Source organism: Phyllostomus hastatus, unplaced genomic scaffold (assembly GCF_019186645.2).
Source record: "Phyllostomus hastatus isolate PE091 unplaced genomic scaffold, TTU_PhHast_1.1 phas_contig_159, whole genome shotgun sequence".
Lineage (NCBI taxonomy): Eukaryota > Metazoa > Chordata > Mammalia > Chiroptera > Phyllostomidae > Phyllostomus > Phyllostomus hastatus.
The window spans coordinates 1,380,791-1,401,924 of record NW_025333640.1 but is presented as its reverse complement, the minus strand read 5'-3'; the positions used below and the strand labels follow the sequence as shown (position 1 = coordinate 1,401,924).

General features: G+C 48.2%; 1 protein-coding gene across 1 annotated transcript in view; it reads left to right on the top strand.

The window, feature by feature from the left end:
• The window catches only part of CATSPERD (cation channel sperm associated auxiliary subunit delta), a 42,081-nt gene that overhangs the window by 7,824 nt on the left and 13,123 nt on the right, over positions 1 to 21,134 (top strand). The window contains exons 5-13 of the mRNA XM_045831359.1: positions 114 to 228; positions 3,748 to 3,815; positions 6,261 to 6,374; positions 8,998 to 9,081; positions 11,430 to 11,580; positions 12,867 to 12,962; positions 14,181 to 14,263; positions 16,062 to 16,238; positions 20,469 to 20,582. Coding sequence (XP_045687315.1) covers positions 114 to 228; positions 3,748 to 3,815; positions 6,261 to 6,374; positions 8,998 to 9,081; positions 11,430 to 11,580; positions 12,867 to 12,962; positions 14,181 to 14,263; positions 16,062 to 16,238; positions 20,469 to 20,582 — 1,002 coding nt within the window. The remainder of the gene's footprint in view (positions 1 to 113; positions 229 to 3,747; positions 3,816 to 6,260; positions 6,375 to 8,997; positions 9,082 to 11,429; positions 11,581 to 12,866; positions 12,963 to 14,180; positions 14,264 to 16,061; positions 16,239 to 20,468; positions 20,583 to 21,134) is intronic.

The window sequence follows — 21,134 nt, the reverse complement described above, 5'->3', positions numbered from 1 at the left end:
CACACCTCCTGCTAGCACACAGTGTTTCTTGGATGCCTGTCTGGAAGCATGGCTTCCCAAACTGATAGCTGAACAGGTGTGCTTATTGATGTCACATATGCCGTTATTCGTAGGTTGGCACGCCAGAAGTAACATCAGCACATTTTGCTGGTTCGGTATTGCTGTTAGTGGTGAATAAAAGAGTCTATATTTATGAGTATGAAGATGATTCCTGGGAGGCATCTATAGGTATGTGCTTCCTATTTTGACTTCAGCCAACTTCAGACACGTGGTTGATTTTGGGAGAACAAGCCATAGTGTGGCTTGGATGGCCACTGCTGGACATTACCTTGTCCTTTAAAATTCAAGTGGAACTCAGCCTGAACCCCTACCCCAGAGGGTGGGAACCTGGTGTTCCCACTGGGGATTGTATTTACGAGCCAGCAAAACCTGCTCAGGGCAAGAATGACCCTTACATGCTCATGTGATGAGGCTGGGTGACAGCATGTTTGGTCCCGGGTACCCCACATCAGGGCCAGGGAGCGGTAGAGAGGGATAGTTTGATGCAGGAGAGAAAGAAGAGAACTCTGAGGCAAGGAGATGGTGTCAAGAATGAAGATGGTAGACGTTATAGAGAAACAACCAAGGTTGTTTAGAGAAGAAGAGAAACAACCTTCTCATTCTCCAGCGGAGGGAAGAAGGCAGAGAGAGAGCACAGGCGCCCGTGACGGTGAGGAAGGGGTCAGTCCAAGGTCTCTCGCCTTCGGCACTGTTGACACCCAGGGGCAGATTATCCTCTGGCTGGGGGCCGTCCTGGGCCCTGTGGGGTGTGGAGCAGTGTCTCGGCTTCCACCTACTCTATGCCAGGAGCATGTCCCAAGTCCTGACCAAAGAAAAAAAATGTCTCCGGACATCACTCAGTGTCCCCCTGGGAGGTAAAAGTCCCCTCAGTGGAGAACTCCTGGGTTGGCAGATCACCATCCGGCAAGTTGTTAGTCTTTTGCTTCCCTTGTATTAATTTTGGAGAAAGATCGTGGGCCCCCCAAGACGGCGCCCTGCCCCAGTCAGCCTGGCGCCTGCCACATACTCGCTACACGGTGGCTGGAGGATTGATTGACCACAGCCCTCTGAGAGGGACAGGAGGGCAGAGCCGAAGGGCCACCCCTCGACTGGGCCTCTGCCTTACTCTTCATTAGTATTCCAGCTTGACTGTCAATAGGTGATTGGCTGGACCTTAGTAAATCGACACGTGGAATGTTCTAAGCCCCTTGGCGGAGGTGTGGACACTGTGCATAAACCAGCCCCTAAAGAATGTGCATAACCCAAGTAAAGCTGGGCTGCCCAAGGGCAGCTTGGGACCATCTCATCAGTTTGTCCCATCCCAGCCCAACACACAGCTGCCCTCGGAACAGCAGTTGACCTAACGGAACAGAACGTCCCACCCACAGCCAACTTGCCTGAAAGTCCTCCACCTCCCTCTCTCCCCCTCCAGAACCCAAACGCACCGGCTTCTCCTTCACTCCCCAGCCTCTCGAACCCCCCCCCCCCCGACCCTCCAGTCGTTATTTTCTCTCACAGTTCAGAGCTCTTTTTCCCTTTTTTGTGGGGAGGGCATAAAATTCACACAAAACTATTTTAACCATTTTAAAGTGTGCAATTCAGTGGCATTTAGTGCATTCACAATGTTGTGCAACCATCACCCACTCTCAAGTCCCAGAACATCCTCATCATTCCAAAAAGAAGCCTGGTTCCTGTTAAGTGCTCACTCTCCATCCCCCTCCCCCAGCCCCTGACCACAATGGACATGCCTTTTCTCTCTGTGGATTGGCCTGTTCGGACATTTGCTACGGAAGGATCGTACAGTGCGTGGCCTGTGGTGTATGGCTTCTTTCACTGCGCACGATGTGTTTGAAACATGTCCATGTTGTATGGAGTGGGGTCAGAGCTTTGCCCCTTTTTATGGCTGGGTGATAGTCCCCTGCGTGCACGGACCACTGTCGTCTATCCACTCATTAGCTGGTGGGTGTCCAGGTCATTCCCTCCTTTTGGCCACTGTGACCCGTGCTGCTGTGAACATTTGTGTACGAGTTTTTGTGTGGATAGATGTTTTCGTTTCTCATGGGGACATGCCTTCCAGGAATAGAACTGCTGGGTCCTGTAGACCTCCATGTTCAACTTACTGAGGAACCATTAGGGCTCCTTGTAGTGTCAATCAGTCCAGGCTCCACCCTTCCTCTGTTCTCCATCAGTTTCTGTCGCAGCGTCCAAGAAGCTAACTCTCCCTCCCCGCTGCCCCCCCCCACCAGCCCCGGGCACCCACTATTCTACTTCCTGACTCTATTTGTCTTTCTTTGTCTGGCTTAGTTCACTCAACACAGTGTCCTCAGGGTTCATACATGTTGTGGCAAGTGTCAAAGTTTCCTTCCTTTTTAAGGTTCAACAGTGTTCCCTGGTATGGGTAGACCACGTTTTGTTTATATAGTCATCTGGTTGCTTCCATGTTTTAGCTATCGTGAATAACACTGTTAGAACTCGTGTGTACAAATATCTCCCAGAGTTCCTGCTTTTAATTTTTAATTTTTTTTTGGGGGGGGTCTACCCCCAGAAGTAGAATTGAGCTGGCTCTGATTCCCGGTGACCCTCTGAAGGAGTGATGTCCACAGTGTCCTGTCCTCAACAGCCCGCTCAGCTCCTGTGGGCTGGTGCCTGCGGCTTCTTTTGTGGGGTCAGTCCATCCTATATCTGGTCTCCCTCTTCTCCTGCTGCCTCCTATTTTTCCCAGCATTATTTTCTTTTCCAAAGAGCCCTGTCTTCTCATGATGTGCCTGAGGTAGGACAGTTTCATTTTTGTCTTTTTTGCCTCCAGTGCCATTTCAGGCTTCATTTGCTCTGGGACCCACTTGTCCATTTTTCTGGCAGTTCTGGGTGTCTCCCCTCCAACAGCACATTTCAAGTGAACCGATCTTTTCCCATTGGCCTCCTTCACTGTCCAACGCCCGCATCCGTGCACAGTCATCGGGAGGACCAGTGTGCAGATGATCTTAGAGACATCGGTGTCTAACCACGCAGCTTTGCTCTTGAGGATCTTTCCTAATTCTTCCATTGCTGCCCTTCTGGTCTCAGCCCTCTCCTGATTCCTTGGCTGCAGTCTCCATTTGAATTGGTGACTGAGCCAAAGTAAGCAAACTCTGCAACAATGGCAGTGTCTTGCTTCATCACCTGTGTCAAAGTTGCTCGTTTCTTCTGTAGTCTTGACACAGCCATTCTGCTCTCAGCTCCTTGAGGATGCTCCCCACCGTTTGCCACAGCCGTGCCGTTTCCAACCTCAGAAGTGCACAGAGGTCCCACTTTCTCCATGTTCTCACCAGCACTGCTTGCTGTCTGTTTCCTTTCAAGCCAGAGTTCCTTGATTTAAAATAAAATTGAAGAACACCTCAGTAAGAGAAGGGAGCTCTTCCTGCAGTTTTGGCCTAGTCCTAAAACATTGCCCGCAAAAGCAGTGCTTCTCAGCTGGGGACAGTTCTGCCCCACAGATGACACCTGGCAGTGTGGGGAGACATTTCTCGTCATTGAGACTGGAGGTGGGTGCTCCTAGCATCGAGTCATTAGAGGCAGGGGTGCTGTACAACGTCGCACAGTGCAGGGACGCCCCCACAACCAAGAACCACCTGGCCCCGAACGTCAGCAGTCGGTTCACAAACCCTGCTCTAACCTTTTCTCTGAACTTCAGGAAACTCATGTTGCTTCCAAACAATCTTCTCCTTTCAGGCTTAAGACACCCCGTTTCACATGTCACTGGTGAGAATTGTTGCTATGATGATCATCCCTTTTGCGCGGTGAGTACAGTGTGTCATTTTTTCACTCTGTCCTGGGCATAGATGGCAATAAGGACAGGCTACACCCTGGGGGCTGGGCCCATGGACTTGGGCAGTGTCGGTTCCTCAGGGCTCAGAAGACAGCCTGAGACACAGGTGGGGCTCTGGGGCTGCTTTCAGATCACCTGGCTGGCACACTATGAACATATCCATCCATCTTCCTTTTTTAAAAACTTATTTTGAAATAATTATAGACCCTACAGGAAGCTGAAAAAAATCAGGCAGAGTCCTATTTATCATTCACCCCGCTTCCCCCAATGGTCCTATCTTACATAACCTGAGTATCACACTAAAACCGATATTGACACAGATACAATATGCGTGAGGCTCTAGCATTTTATCACATTGTCACATCGCGGAACCACTACTGCCACTGAAACACCAGACTGTTCCATCACCCCAAGGCTGCATACCTCCCTGGCCGCTTGCTAATCAGTCCTCTGACTCAAAAATTGTATCACTTGGAGAATGTTATATAAATAGAATCTTACAATATATGGAGCCTTTGAAGATTAGCTTTTCTCCACTATATTCTCTGGAGACTCTTCCAATTTGTTGTGTATGTCTCTCGTCTGTGCCTTTCCATTGCCAGGTAAGATTCCACAAATGTACCAGAAATTGGTCACCTCCACTTTTTTGGCTATTGCAAAAAAAAAGTTACTGTGACCACTTGTGTACAGATTTTTGTGTGGACGTAAGTTTTCATTTTTCTGGGGTAAATGACTAGGAGTTTAATTCTTGGCATCAATCTCCCTTTTTTATTGAGATACAATTGACACAACGCTGTGTAAGTGTTAGGCGTTCAATGTGATGATCTGATACATTTGCATGTGGCGACGTGACAACCACTGCTGATGCCGCCGTCTGCTCGCCACATCGCCATGTCTTTTTTGGGGGTGGGGAACTCGAAGATCTAGTCTCTTAGCAACTTTGAAGTTTACAATATACTGCTGACGTCTATGATCACTCCACTGTGCAGCAGATCTGTCACAGGTGGGCACAGGTAACCAGGTTCTTGGTGATCGGGACAAAGAATTGAACCGAACACCCAGAGTTCATGGCAGAGAACATGGAATCAGGCCAACTCCTAGCAGAGATTGACCTCATGGGCTAGAGGACTCTGTTCTTATAGGGCCAATCCTTCCTGGCTAGTTTTGGCGGGCTTTTACTGTGCATGTGCAAGTAGTTGTATTACTTTAAAGCTGCTGCGCATGTGGTCTCCCATGATTTTCCCTGATTGGCCGCCAGGGAAGGAGGTCCCACAATGTTACCTAGTTGACTCCCACTTCTCCTGGGGTCCCCCTGTACTAGGTTCGCCTTGCCCATCACCAGAGTATTATAGCTCTTCACATTAGAGATTGGTGAAAAGGAAAGGAATTATTTATTCAAGTTATACAGAATTATGAGTAATGACTTACTGTCTTCATCAAAATCCCAAAGTTCCTTAAAACACCCACAAACACACACAGTACTTCCTTCCCCGCTTTGTCCGGTCTGAGGTACCGTATCTCAGGAAAAGAAGCAGAAGTCCGTGGCTCAGGCAGCCCCTGGTTCTTCCCAGTAATCCGTGCAGAGCTGGTAGGCGTCCATTGGTTCCCAGCAGCATTAGCTGTGTCACTGGGATCTCCAGCTACAGCCGCATGCTGGTTCTCTGCTAAAGCTGTGTGGTGATTCTTTGCTAAAGCCACATGGTGATTCTTCTCATGGCTGCGAAGGTTCCCACTCTGCCAAAAGCACGTGCTCCTCCTTTACAATGGCCGCCACACCTGGGTTTAAATCCCCGCGCCAGTCTTCCTCTGCAGCCCATTTCCGACTCCTCCCACAATTGGCTACACTTGCCAGGACTCCCATATCCTTCCAGCTTTACTGGGCTGCCATAGTGAGTCTGGGCAGGCGTGGCCTCCTGGCATGGAGCCAATCATCTCCAGGCTCTCACGCAGGCTCAGTAACCAGGGGAAGTTGCCTCCCAATTACGGTCTTGGGTGGAAGTCACTCTCTTCTCCCTGGCTCAAAGCTTGGCCACAGCTATTTAACATATCTATGAAACCAGTTAGAGGTTATAGATATGTTAAATGACCATGCCAGAGGTTAGCTGAAAAGCTGTTGCTATGCAAAACAGCTCTCAAGGGCCCTGCTCCAGGCATCCTATCCCCCATCTCAGACTTGTGGGGGGGCGGGTGTGTGTGAGGACATCCTATATATCTTTCTAATATTTCCTGGACACCTTGAATTCCGGACCCCATTACAAATCCTTCTTTTGGGGGCCCCCTGGCTGCACCCTCCTACAGATCTACAGGACTTATTTATCCACTGGGTACAACTTAGTGACCTTCAACAGCATCTCTCCACCCCCACTCCTGACATCTTTTAAAAAGACTGTTCTGTGTGTGTGTGTGTGTTTTCCAGGATATAAGTGATTCCATTTTTGCTTATTTGCGCGGAGCTGAGATATCTCAGACCACTATATATATCTCAGAAACCTGGGGATACAAATTTCACAAGTATGTCCATGAAAGACAGGTATGTTCATCTGGTAAGAGAGTGAACAAAAAAAGATATATATCTTGTGTGTGGTTGGGGTAATTAGCACTGAGTGGGTGAACCAGGACTTTCTCGCTCAGGAGGATAGGGCGAGTGCCAGGCCAAAGGAGCTGGCCAGGGAGGTTACAAAGTTAGGAAAAGGGACAAAAGCTTTTAAATGATAGCACATTTAGGGAGCACTCATGTAAACTTGTGACATAGCAAAAGGTGAACATTCATTATAATGCTTAACCCCGCACCCACCTGAAGATCAGTACCATTGTCACCCCCATTTTTAAAAAATGCTTTTTATCCTTACCCAAGGGCATTTTTTCATTGCTTTTAGAGAGAGAGGAAGGAAGAGAGAGAGAGAGAGAGACATCAATTGGTTGCCTCTCATATGCGCCAGGACTAGGGATTGAACCTACATCCTAGGCATGTGCCCTGACTGGGAATTGAACCCACAACCTTTCAGTTGTGAGATGACACCCCAACCAACTGAGCCACACAGACCAGGGCCATTATCCCCATTTTACAGATGAGAATGGTACTGGGTTGAATGTGTCCCCCACCAATTATATCCACCCAGAACCTCAGAATATAACCTTACTTGGAAATAGGGTCTTTGCAGATACAATTTGCTAAATCAAAATGAGGTCATAAAGGATTAGGTTGGACCCACAGTCCAATGACTGGCGTCCTTATAAGAAGAGATGAGGATGCAGAGAGATGCTCACAGAAGAGAAGGCTGTGTGAAGACGGAGGCTGACCCTGGAGAGATGGATGCAGCTGCAAGCCAAGGAATGCCAGGCACTGCTGGCAACCACCACCAGCTAGAAGGGAGGGTATGGTGTGGGTTCGGTCTCACAGCCTCGGAAGGAACCAACCCTGCTGGCACTTTGATTTCAGACTCTGGCTCCCTAACTGTGGAATTCAATGTCTGTTATTGGAAGTGCCCCCCACCCCCAAAAATGTAGTATATTTTCTGGCAGCCGGAGGAAACTCATACAGGGATAAAGGCTCAGAGAGCCTTTGCCAAGGCCACGCAGCCTGGCAGAGCTGAGATTCCCACAGCTGAAGTGGACAGGATGTTTGTGTAGCTAAGACAATGAGGACATCCTATTCTGACTCAGAGAATGGCCGTTGCCCCCACACACTTGTGGGAGTATGTCTAGAGGAAGGCAGACAGGCTACTCCACACTCAAGCTCTGAGCATGTCTCAGATCTGGTTTCTCAGCCCTGCCCAGGAGGCCCAACGAAGCCTAGAGCCTAACCGGCCAGATGTCTTTCACTTGCAATTAGACCTATAAGCACCCAGAGGCTGCCAGTGCAAATCTGGAACCCAGAGGCTGGAACACCAGGAGCTCTGTTGTCTGAGGGCAGGAGAAGATGGACATCCCAGATCAAAGAGAGAGAGTGGATTTGCCCCTCCTCCACTTTTTTGTTCTCTTTGGGCCCCCAGTGGATTGGATGATGCCCACCCACATTGATGAGAGTGGATCTCCTTTACTGGGTCTACTGAATCAAAGCTAATCTCTTCCAGGAACACCCTCATGGACGCACCCAGAGATAATGTTTTACCAGCTCTCTGGGCATCTCTTAGTCCTGCCAAGTGGATGCATAGAATTATCCATCCTAAGTCCACTCTTGTCAATTTGACACTCATATGCATCTCCTTCAAACTGAATCTCCAAATAAAGACACTAACAAGGTCATAATCTCACCCAGCACAATACAACCATCCTTTGTTCAACAAAAAATGCACTAACCACTCCCCAGGAGAAGGAGCATATCCTAGAGTAATGTGTACTCTTCTCTTTGATGTCCCATCACTTACATACCAATTATTAACACAAGAGTCTTTTTGTTCTGTGTGTGTATGCGTGTGATGGACCTTTGGGAGATGTTTAAATCATAAGGGTGGAGCTCTCGTGAATGAGATTAGTGCCCTTGTAAAAACGGCCCCAGAGAACTTGCTAGCCCACTTTCACCTTGTGAGGACACAGTGAGAAGTCTGTGACCCAGAAGAGGGCCCTCTTTTGACCATGCTGGCACCTTGGTCTTGGACTTTCAGCCTCTGGAATGGAGAGAAATAAATGTCTATTGTGGATGAGCCACTAGTCCGTGGGATTTTCTCACAGCAACCTGGATGCACTAAAACAGGAGCTTAGGGCTTTGACCTCTGAATTTGGGGGGAGCACAATTCAGTCCATAGCACTGTATATTATAGAACTCTTCCCTCCTCCCCCCCAAAAAACCCACAGAGGCTTAATTAAGAGAGTGGTCTCTCTCTTACCTGAAAGATGACAGCTGGGCCTTGTGCTCCAGCTTGGCTGCTGGGCACTCTGCTGACCAGCCGAGAGTCGGGAATGAGGAACCTAGGCAGCAGTGAAGGACCCGGGCTTGCCTCTAGCTGTCTGGGCCACACCGCTGTCTCCAGCACCCCGAAACAAAGCTGTCTTCACTCAAGGTTCTGCCCTACATGCTACATTTCCATAGAGGAAAAATGGATCATAATTAAAAAAAAACTTCATTGTAGCTTACTGGATAATCTAAAATTAAATATAGGATGAAACATATGCTTATAATTTATCCACATGTGACTTTGTTTGTTGTTTAACAGACGGCACAAGTCGGGGCTCTGGGTGGGATCTTCCACCTGCACTCCCTGTCGCAGGTCGGGCTGCTCGCCTCCGACCAAGGCAAGGTGAGTCCCATGGGCTGGGAAGAATGACTTAAACGACCTTTGCCCCAAGCCAGGTTTTTATTAAAACTCACACATTTGAATAGAAAGAATTTTTTAAAGAACTCAAGAAAATCCACACACCCTTGGATTTTCATCTCTGAAATCCACCTAGCTTTTCATTTACCTATCCCTCCATGTATCCATCCACCTGACCATCCCCCCATCCACTCATCCATTCAACCACGCATCCATCCACCCACTTGCCTACTTGTCAGTCCATGTGTGCACCCACCCATCTACCCACCTTTCATCCAGACGCCCACTCGCCCACCCACTCCCCCTTCCGCCCTACCCCCACTCCCTTGCTCATCGGGTCACTCACTGGGCAGGATCTCAGCCGTGGCCGGGTGGTGCTGAGCACTGGGGAGAATCTCAGGATGTGGTGTGTGTCACAGACGGGAACAGATCATTTTAAATACCTGATGTCAAATTTGTTAAAACAATTTTCATGGATGTTCAGAAAATCCATGTGTAAAACCTATGCCCTCACAGACCTCATTTAAAATAAGACTAAGAAGAGGAGTTTGTCCTTCTAACCTGCATTTGAAGAAAAAATATTAAATAGGCAGGGATTGCATACAGTTGGGACCTGGTATTGCAAAAATTGTGAGGGGGTGTACAGCTCTGAAGTTTGGGGGAGACCCACCACCAAGAAGCCTCCAGAGCTTGGGTTGATATCTGGTGGCCGAAAGCCCCACCCTCTAACACGTGATTGGTCCAGACCCCACCCAGAGTCCCCTCATTGGCATAAACTGCTAGGCTGTGCTGAATTACAGAGACATGCCCACTACTCTGGAAATCCCCAGAATTTGGTGGCTGAGGAGTCCAGCTCCTGGTTACAGTCTGCTGCCATGAGTTTTCAGGCTGACCACAGGCAGGCAGGAAAGCTTTATCTGGCAGGCGTCCAGGGGTACACTGCCCTCCCCACTCCAGACTTGGGGCAGGATGAATCAAGACGATTTGCAGGCTCTGAAGGACTTGTAGTGGACCCAGGCCCAGTGGGCAGCCTTCATTGCTAGGTCTTTACCTTCCATCTTCTGCCTCGTCCTCTTCAGGAGCCTCCCTAGGGAGGGAGGAGTAGAAAGCCTGGCTGACGCTTTCCTCCACTTGGACTCAGAACTTAGTGCCTTTCTGCTCCCAGCCCCAGGCCCTCCCTGCTTCCCTGGCTCCTGCGTACATACCAGTGCAGGAGCCTTTTGTGGGACTCCCTCCATTGAGGAGCCCCTCACCTGTGCTGATCCAGCAGGCCCTCCCCTGGTGTGACCTTCTGCAGGGTGGGGGGCCCGGGACAGAGGGCTGCTGTTTCCTCTGGCCTGTTCTCTCCTCCACCCCACTGCAGTAAGCAATGAAAGGCTGAACTCTTTCATGTTTGTCTTGTTGCCTTAATTGGCTGTGCAGATGCAGGCAGCTCAGCTGGGCAATTCTAATATCTGGGACCAAGGCCAGCTAGTTCACAACACAATGGGATGAGCTTGGGGGTGAGAACTCACCTTCGCTGGCTCCTAGGCACCTCATGCTGATAGGCCTGGCCAGTGTCCATGGCAGGGAGGGGAACAGGACTAGTCAAGTTCAGCAGCCTGTGCACAGTCCATCCTCACCCTGAGCACTTAGTTCTCTCCCCAGGAGGTGCTTAGAAAACCAGCCAGTAGCCTCTCCCTCCTCTCCAACGTGCATCTTCAGGGAAGGGGATGCAGCTGCCTTGCTGGGACTCACTTATGAATCGTGGCAGTGCTTTTTAAAGTCCCACCCTTGCACAGTGCTGTTGGAGTCTTTCATAAAGAGCAAATAAGAGAGAGCTTTGACAATCATGCAGAACAACTTAGATTTGACACTGGAGCCAGCCCTGAGAGAGCTGCACGGTGTGAGTAGAGTGGCTTCATGGAAAAGGCTGTTAGGGAGAGAGCCTGGGGTGTGCACACAGGTGGGATGGGAGAGAGAAATCAACTCCAATATTAATTCAGGGACGAGGGTGCCAACACGAGCCTGGCAGAGAGCTGGGGAGAGCAGAGCACCCTCGGCACTGTGGACATTTTTGGTGAATAGTTCTCTATCGTAAGAACCCATCTTGGGCACTGAGGCCAGGGGGCCTCACCCTTTATGCCAGGGCCACCCCCAGTGTGACTACCATAGACATGCCTGGTGTCCCCAGGGGGCAGAATCTTCCCAAACTGAGAGCCACTGGACAGATAAGAAAGTCTGAATGAAGTTTGAATAACGAGGCCTGTGGATCTGCACCTGTATGTTGCCCTGTGATCTAGGACTTGGTAACGTCTTCTATCCCTTGAGATTCAGTTCTCTCTCTCTCTCAGGCCAAGTTTGTGTACTCGGACCACCCACTGAACCAAAGTTTTGGGCTGCCCTTTGACTACAATGGGACTCTTGACATCCTCATCGTCCCAGGCCAGAAAGGTTTTCTGATCTTCTGGTTTGAGAAGAGCCTGTTAGCTTCCCGAAATGCAGGTGAGCAAGGCCCAGGCTCAGGGCTGCCACTTGGTGTCCCCCTCCAGGCAGCAAAAGCACATGTCATTATTTTCCCTCCCCTGACTTGAGTAGACAACAAGGAACCCTTTCTCACTTTGCCATCCTAACTGCAGCCCCCCAACCCAATCCCCTGCCTTGTGGGACCTTCAGGGGCACATAGATAGGTTTGGAAAGTCACCAGACGCTGAGGGCATAGGATCCAAGTCTTGGGTCCAGGAACTGCAGATCTTGTTTGGGGGCTGAGGTTAGGGATTCCAGGAGATGAGTCAGGACCACTCACTTGAGCTTCCCTCAGAAGAGAGAAAAATCTGGAAGTGGCACAGCACCTGCACCTGGACTAGCTGAGGAATCCTGGCAGTGCCCATGTGATGTGAGCCCCAGCCCACCAGCTAGCATAAGTAGAGGATCAAAAGGCAGCCCTCCCTGAAGAGGTGCTGTCAGGAACCTCTGGGCACAGGGGTGGCTGCAAGAGCACCTGCAATCACAGCCAGTTACACCCAGCACCAGTCAGACTACCTGAACACCATGTTCCCTGCAGTGCAAGAAAAGGTCTCGGCTGACTGGTGTGATTCAGTGGGTTGGGTGTTACCCCACAAAGCAAGAGGTTGCTGGTTCTATTCCCAGCAGGGCACACATCTGGGTTGCAAGCCAGGTCCCTGGTTGGGGGAGTGTAAGAGGCAACCGAGGCAACCAATTGATGTGTCCCTCCCTCTCTTTCTCCCTCCATTCCCCTCTCTCTAAAAAATAAATAACTAAAATCTTTAAAAGAAAGAAAGGCAGAAAAAGGCTCAAGCCTGGCCAGCCTGTTTTGAGAGCCAATTCTAGAAAGAAAGTTTTGTTTGTTTGTTTGTTTGTTTGTTTGTCTGAGAGAGGAAGGGAGAGGAACACTGATTTTTATTGTTCCACTTACTGGTAGATTCTCATATGTCGGCTATCAAACCCACAACCATGGGGTATTGGGACAATGCTCTAACCAACTGAGCTACCTTTGCCAGGGCAAGAAAACTCTGTCTTATTCCTTATACACGTCACCTGTACAGTAAAAGGCATTCTGTGATGTTCAAGCCTCCAGACGGTGAAAAAGCTTCCTTAAGCCTAAGTGTATTCCGAAGGACGTTTTCAACATTGCATCTCAGTGTTTTCTTTTTCTTGAACCTTTATCATTTGGGCCACAAACCAAGGGATGGGGTGGGTGGCATTTCAGCAGTGGACACCCCCTTCCAACGCGTGCCCAAATCTCATGATTCTGCCTCGTTGTCTTGTAGGTCAGCTCGTCAACCCCGTGCAGGTGCAAGAAGGGTCACACACTGTGTATTCTTCTGTTTTTGAAACCAACATCACCATCCACAGCGTGGCTGCCAGTGCGTGCTTAACCTGCGGGTAGCTTTTTAGTGGAAATATCTGTCTAGGTCCTTGGCCCATTTTTTAATTGAGATGTTTGTCTTTTTACTGTTAAGTTGTAAACATTCTTTATATATTCTTGATGCAAATCCCTTATCAGGAATAGGTTCTGCAAATAGTTTCTCCCAGGCAATGTCTTGTATTCCCACTCCTTTTTTAAAACCACTGGGTACACATCACCTGCCATGGGTAGGATCTGTAATGCTCTCTTATTTTCTAAAGAACGAAGTTCAGATTCACAAGGATGACATTCATGTCCATGTGCAGTCACATCTCATTGACTTCCCCCCACCCCGAGGGATCCTTGTGTCCACCTAATGTGTGGAGGCTTTTGTGGTTGTCAGGGCTCCGGATGCTCCTGGAACCTTTTGCCCACCATCATACAATTCACAGGACAGCCCCCACCATGAAGACCCATCCAGCCCCTAATGTGGGGTCCCAGTCCATGGGGCCCACGCTGAGAAACCAGCAGCGTTAGTCCATTCGTTGCCCTGTAAGCACACCTCATTTCCACATCAGATGCTTTTTCAAGGCTCAGCTTAAGCCCCACTTCTTCTGAAAATGGTTGCTGTAAAAGTTAAAAAAAAAAAAGAATAGAAATATTCGTGATGGTGTGCTGTGCTCCTGGGAACTTTGCACATGCAGGGATCAGGAACGACCGTGCTGTCCATCCCGTGGGGGGCTGGCTGAGTCGGGTCTAGTTCACCTGGCACTGGAACTTCAACCGGCCAACTACACTCATGCACACAAAAGGAAAGAAAACATTAAGTTACAAAGCAGCTGGGAAGGTTCCAGAATATGATCCCACATATATAAAAATACCAGAAAAGATGTTTATTAAAATGTTGCCAGTGGTTACTCATGTCAGGGCTCAGTAACCCCTGGCCCATGGGCCAAACAGCCCACAGACTGTTTTTGTGAGGAAGGTTTTGCTGGAACGCAGTCCTGCCTGTCCATGCATGCGTTGTCCAGAGCTGCGTTCACAGAGTCGAATACTTGTGACAGCCATCATGTGAGCAGCAAAGTGGAACATATTTGCCATCTGGTCCTTTACAGAAGTTTGCTGTAGATGATGGAATTGGGGGGTAATTTTTTTTAACTTTATATTTTTAATATTTTTGTCCACTGAAACCAGCCTCATTTCAACTTTTGTTCTGTCTTGTTTATTTTTTTTCTAGATGAAAATGAACTAGCAGTTTTAACTCGGGAGAGTAATTTGTATTATGGCAGCTTGGGAATCCTGACAAATTTCATGATCAAAGTAGGTAAAATCAAGTTAGGGTTATTGTCGGGTTTGTAAGAAGTAACAGTCTCGTACTCAAACTTCCAATACTGTTTCTGAAGGCCAGAAATTGCTCTAGTTATTAAAATAGTAACACCATTTTAATAGCAGTAGTAATAACAAAATTTTAATTGATATTAAGTTGTGGGGGGACTCTGCCCACAGAGCCTGACCCCCCCTGCCCCTGTCTGCCACAGATGAGAATAAGTCTACCAAGACATGATCTGCTTGGGGAGGAAAGGTGGCCGATCTCTCAAAGGAGAAGGGCCAGGAGCCTGTTCCTCAACGGGCTCTTATTGGGTTCAATTTGCACAGGAATATAGGTAAAGCTCATCAATCATTGTCAGGCAGTAAGGATCAAACAATAGATAACATTCAAAGAACTATGAAGGCCTATTCTGAGTCAGGGTCAGATAGCTAAAGGGCCATAAAACTCTGGGGAAACAAATTCATTTCAGTCTTGGACCCTTATCATTTAAATTGAGGGTATTAGCAAAGCAGGCTTCACAGGATTTTATGCATTCTTTCTTAGGCCTGATCACTCCAGGAAACCCACCCTTTCCAGCACAGGGCCACATTCACCTCTGGCATTGTTTCAGGCTTAAGTCAGGCAGCCAAAAGATTAGGAGACTTCTTGCAGACAGAATGAGGACTCAGGCTTTGTCAAAGCCGAGGGGTGAGGGTCCATCACCCCCTTTTGCTATAGCCCCCCAAGTCCTTCCCTGAGAGTTCCTTTGTGACCACGCCTGTCTTAGGTCGTCCCTCCCTTGAGGAGTCTTTCCTGTCATTGGCTAACCAGTCATCCACCTGGGGCCAAACACAGGGAAGTAAAAGGGGGCAGAGGCAGCGTCCCTACCAGAAAGATAAGCTTTGTCTCCTTAGTGGCTTATGATCCCAAGGTCTCTCACTCAGCCTTAGCCATGAGGGGATTACGGTTTCTGAAACAAAGCAGGGCAGTTCCCAACATTAAGTTATTCACATTAACAATTTTACTAGCAAAATTAATTTTAGTCGATATTAAAATAACAGCAATGGCAGCTAAAACTTACTGAGTGCTTAGAACGTGGCAGGTGCTGGCCTGAGCATCTTCTGATTGCTACTTCATTTAACCCTGACCATTGCCTTAAAAAGTAGACCCTTATGCTGTCCCCACTGGACAGATGGACAGACTGGGGCATGGAGAGGTGAAGTCACTTGTCCGAGGTTACAGTGGTAGGGAGTGTGACACTAGACTCTCTCACCTTATTTTGTACATGATGCTTATCTAATTTTATTTCACTCTCACAACCACGCCATGAAGGAGCCAGTATCATTCAAGTTTACAGGGAGAAAACGGAAGTTCAACTTCCCCTCTCGTTAGCACCTGAGCCAGAGAAGACCCCCAATCTGCTGCTACTTCAGTGTTCTTCCTGTTAGATCCACAGCCACCACATTTCCTGAAAGGTGCCAACCATGGAATTAAGAAAGCATCACTGTTTCTTTGAAGCCTTAACCCTGACATTCTAAGGACCAGTGTTTTCTGGGGAGAGATTCTGTGGCTTTTCTGATTCTCCAAGGAGGTCTGTGATAGGAAACACAGTTTCCATCATTAATTTAAACACCCAGGGATAAATGAAACTTAAGAGTAGGTGTCTCAACAGAGTATATCTTTGACTTTGCTGTTTGTTTGTTTGTTTGTTTGGTCTGCCTTCTTTACACCTAAATCCTAAAACAAAATGTATACCCTCAAAAAAGAATTAGAATGACCTGATTTCAGAAATTACTTTTTTTTTTTCAGTTTGCACACCAAAATGTCTGGTCCCAAGAGTCAGCCCTGATGTTCAATAACCTGGGGATGCTTGAAATCCTGACCCCACTTCCTGATTCGGTTTTTCCAGCTTTTGATTTCCAGAAGTGCCTTGTGAATATCCAGGCAGTTCTCATGGACCCCCAACTCCAAGTTGATGTATGCAAAGTATGTGATCTTAACTGTTTAGCTCCATGTTTTTAAGACACTGTGTTTTTGTGTTTGTTTGTTTGTTTGTTTGTTTGTTTTTAAGGCAAATCCCAGAGACCCAGAGTTGGGCATCTGTGGCTGGCAAACGTGTAGGACCTCACGTAGGGTTGATTGCTGCTAAGATTTAGGATGCCCAGTTAAATTTGAATTTCACATAATGATGAAGTCTAGCAACCAGCCACCAATGCCCCAAAGGCTGGCACCCACGTCTTGTACAATTTCCTGTTTGTTCTTTCAAAATGAAACATATTTCACTTTTAGTAGATGCTCTTTTTAATAAGAAAGTCAACCAACCCTCAAAATTGTTCAGAAGATAAAAAAGTAAGTGATATGGCCCTGGCTTGTATAGCCCGGTGGATTGAGCACTGGCCTGCGAACCAAACAGTCCCTGGTTCAATTCCCAGTCAGGGCTCATGCCTGGTCCCCAGACAAGTCCCCAGTAGGGGTGCTCAAGAGGCAATTGCTTATTGATGTTCCTCTCCCTCTCTTTCTCCCTCCTTACCCTCTTGCTAAAAATAAAAAAAAAATCTAAGAAAAAAAGTAAAGTAAGTGATATAGTTATCATCACCACAGGTGGTAAAAGAAAGTCGTGGCTCCACAGAAACTTCCCTCTGGAGAGGGAGATTCATTTGGGCTCAAGCTGTCTGCCGGGCTATGGGGCATCAGCCTTGACTTTGGCCAGGCAAGCTGATTGAAAAGAGGGGAAAACTGGCCTGGCTGGTGTGGCTCAGTGGACTGAGTGCCAGCCTGGGAACCAAAAGGCTGCTGGTTTGAGTCCCAGTCAGGCACATGCCTGGGATACAGATATCTCTCTAAAAATACATAAATAAAATATTTTAAGAAAAAAAGGGGGAAATCATAGGCATATAAAAATATGCATCTATTAACTTGGATTTATTGTTCTGCAAGTGATGGGAAATCCAAATCAAATGGGCTTAAACCAGAAAGGCAATTGTTGACTCTAGGACCAAAAAGTCCAAAGGGGGAAGAAAGACTTCAGGTGAGGCTTGATCTAGTAACTGAAATCATGCCCCCAGGGGCCGGCTTCATTCCATCTCACCACTGCCAGTGTTTCAGTGTTTCATGCTTCATCTCAAAGCTCCATCTGGATGCCTCTGGGAAGCCCAATTCTTAATATCATGGCAACAAGCTGGCAGCCAACCCTAAAGACCTGGCATCCTCACACTATATCCCGGGCAAGAGAGAGGGTCTCACTAGAACCCTGCAGAAGCCAAGAGAAATCCCAGCATGTCTCTACATCTCATTGGCTCAGAGAGGATGACATACCCATTCCTGGGCCAATCACATGGCTGGAGGTGAGCCAATAAGAACCCTGTCCTGGAGATGGTCTGGTCAGTTCACCACCCACCAGGACACATGTCCAAGGACATGCAAAAGGGTGATTTGCAGAAGGAAACCGGGGCTACTCTCAGGAAGGGGGAGCAGCTGCTGGACTGATACAGTAAAATGTCTTTTCTAGGCTTCTCCAGAATCCATCTCCCCCACCTCTTGCCCCGTCCCTGGCAATCACGTGGTCAGAAGTACAGAAAGTTTTTCCTAACTTTATTTTTATTTTTAAATTTTTTTCCAGTTTTAATGAGATATTATTGACATATAACATTGTATTAGTTTCAAGTCTACAACACAAAGATTTGATATATGTTTATCTTGTGAAATGCTCATCACAGTAAGTCTAGTTAACATCCATCCCACACATAGCTACAAACCTTTTTCTTACGATGAAAATTTTTGCAACTTTCAAATATGCGATGACTATTAGCCATAGTCACCATGCCATACATTACATCCCCAATATCTTATAACTGGAGGTTCGTACCTTTTGACCCCCTTCACCCACTCCAACCACCCCCAGCCTCTGCCTCTGGCAACCACCCGCCTGTTCTCTGGTTCTAGCAGTTCAGCTTTTTGAGATTGCACATAGGAGTACAAGTGAGGGCACACAGGATTTCTTTTGCTGACTCATTTCACTCAGCATAATACCCTCAAGATCTATCCATGTTGTCACAAATGGCAGGACTTCCTTTTTCTTTTTAAGGCTGAACAATATTTCATTGTGGATAGAGCTGTGGACAGATACACATCACATCTTCTCTGTCCATTTAGTCGCTGGCGGACGCGGGTTGTTGCCATAGCTTGGCTGTTGGGAATAGTGCTACAAGGCAGACGGGGGCGCGTGTGCCCCTTCGGGATAGTGATTTCATTTGCTTGGATAAATACCCAGAAGGGGAATTTCCAGGTCATATGGTGGTCCCATGTTTCATTTTTTGAGGCCCCTGTACTGGTTTTCACAGTGACTGCCCAAATGTCCACACCCAAGGAAACGCCACCTGAGAGCCCATCTTCTGCAGTAACCTCATTCCATCTTCCAGTGCTCGAAATGCATTAAATCAGCTTGGTGCTGCCCTGACTGGTGTGGCTCAGTTGGTTGGATGTCGACCCGCAGAGCAAGGGGCTGCTGGCTCGATTCCCTGTCAGGACGTATGCCTGGGTTGTGGGTTCGGTCCCCAGTCAGGGCACGTACAAGAAGCAACCTCCCATTTCCTCTAAAAATAAATAAATAAAATCTAAAAAATATATATCAGTTTAGTCCCACACTCAGGATCACAGATCTCTAGGGCTACTCCCACTCTGAGGGGCTAAGATTTCCGAGTGTCCACTTCTAAATGGCCTTCGAACACAGGGCACTCAGTGAATGAGGAAAAGATGAAAGCAACTGTGCCATGCACAGAGTTCATGGATTTATTAAAACACCCTTTTATGATACAATGGTGCTAATGGATAGTAGTGGTTTTACTTATCTGCCACAATAAAATGTCAATCCCTAGCCAGTGCAATTTTCTTGTGGGTCCCTGAAATCACATGTCTGAGAACTGCTGGTCTTATGTACATGTAGAGGGAGGCAAGACAGAGGAAGAGAAGTAGTAAGGCTTTTTTTCCCACGGAAAAAAATACAGCCTCACAAAAATCCAACGGTGAAAGCTGGAACAACTTAAACAACAAAAATAAACAGCGCCATATTGGATAATAAGCCAAAGCATAATATAAACATGCACAAGTCCGTATGGGTGTAAATGAGTGTCGGGATACATAAAGGGCACAGAAACACGTTCCCTCGCAGAAGAATTCCCAGTAAGGTAGCCACATCGCTCTCCAGGCGGTCAGGCTCACCCCCACCCCTCCTGGCCTTAGTGTGTCTGGCCCTGGTGACTTGCTCATGAAAGGACAGAGTGGAAAGGGAGGTTTCTCCGTGGCGGAGAAAGCTGACAGACACAGCTTTAACCAGTCCAGCACTGACATCGACAGTGATGAGTCACATGGCTACGACGAGATGTCCCAGTGTATCTTGTCCATTTTCCACCCCAGACCTGGAGCCAGCCACTTCTCCAGGAAATGACTCATGGGTTACCTTCTAGAGGTGGCAGCAAACTAATCCACTATCTGGAAAACTGAGGAAATAAAAGCCAGGACATAGGCATGTATCCCACCTTTTCTTCATGCCATTCTATTAGGCCAGGAAATAGAAGGAAGCAGTCTCCTGATAAACTTATTCTGGTGAATATATGAAAAAAAATACTAGGATAGCGTCACATGGCAAGACCAGCAAATTAACAGCCACCTACATTTAAAAAAAAAGAGATAGCTGGCCATTACGTGCCATCGACGTGAGAACAGTTGCCTGTGGAGTCTTGCCAACACAGCACAGCCCAGCCGGACGGGTCCAGCCGCTTTCTCTGGAAGTGCAAAGCACAGAGGGCTGGGCCCAGCTGTGCCAGGAAAATCCAGACTGCGGGACGTCTGCAGCCCAGTGGCTGGGGCTGGAGGGGAAGCTGTGGATGGAAAGAGACTTAAAAGACATAACACTGGAAACAGGTGAGACCAAGGTAGATCAGGATGCATGCCTGGTGACAGCTCTAGGAAGAAACGCAAGGAGAAAGGCAGTTACCACAAAGGTCAGGCAGGAGGTACTTCTGGAGAGAGCAGGGGACCTTGAAGACCTCCTGAAAGTGCAGGAGCCCGTGGGGAAGGGGTGCGAGTGAAAGCCAGGGCTGCTGCACCCACAGCACCAGAAGGTTCCATCCCTCAGGGAGACCACTGACCACCCCTACCTACTTGCCCTTTTCTTTTAGGAAACAGGCTTAATTAAAACTTTTTTGCATTCCTAACTAGGTAGAACTTCTGCAAGGAGAATTTGAAAACAAAATGTATGTCATTGATATGAACAGCAAGTTGGAGTTGACCGCCCTGATGATACCCAGGCCGGGCATGTCACTGATCCCACTCGTAAGGACATCTCCTTATCTGTTGGACGAGTGTTTCTGATACATGATGTTCCCAGCGTTCTTGGCCTCTCGTCCTGTGTCCATTGCTCCCAGACCCAGGAAACCCCCTGGTGTCCTCCTGTGGGAAGACACGCGCTCCTGAGGGCCATAGAAACTCTCTCCGTCTCTCCCCTCTCCCAGCCTCTACGTGAATGGGCAGATGGAGCCGAGCCTTTGCCCTCCTTTCTCGCTGTCCCTGCGCCTCACTCTCTGCCCTTCTGAGCTGCCCCGTGTGCTTTCCACAAGTTCCTTCTCTTAGAGCCGTGACTCACGGCCTTCCCTTGCGCAGCAGGGGTGCCTGAGAAATGGCAGGGGGCCTGGACCTAGAACCCAGGCCTGGAAACGGGGGCAGATTAGTGTAAGGACATGAAGGAAAGTCCAGCCAGTCAGGCCCGGGGCCAGGGAGGGGACACCGGGCTATGTCTGGCTCTCACCCAGAGTCCTCTTCTCACACCAGGGCTGGGTCTGGACCCTGCAGCTCAGCGGCTCCAGGCTATCTGTAGGAGGAGGCTTA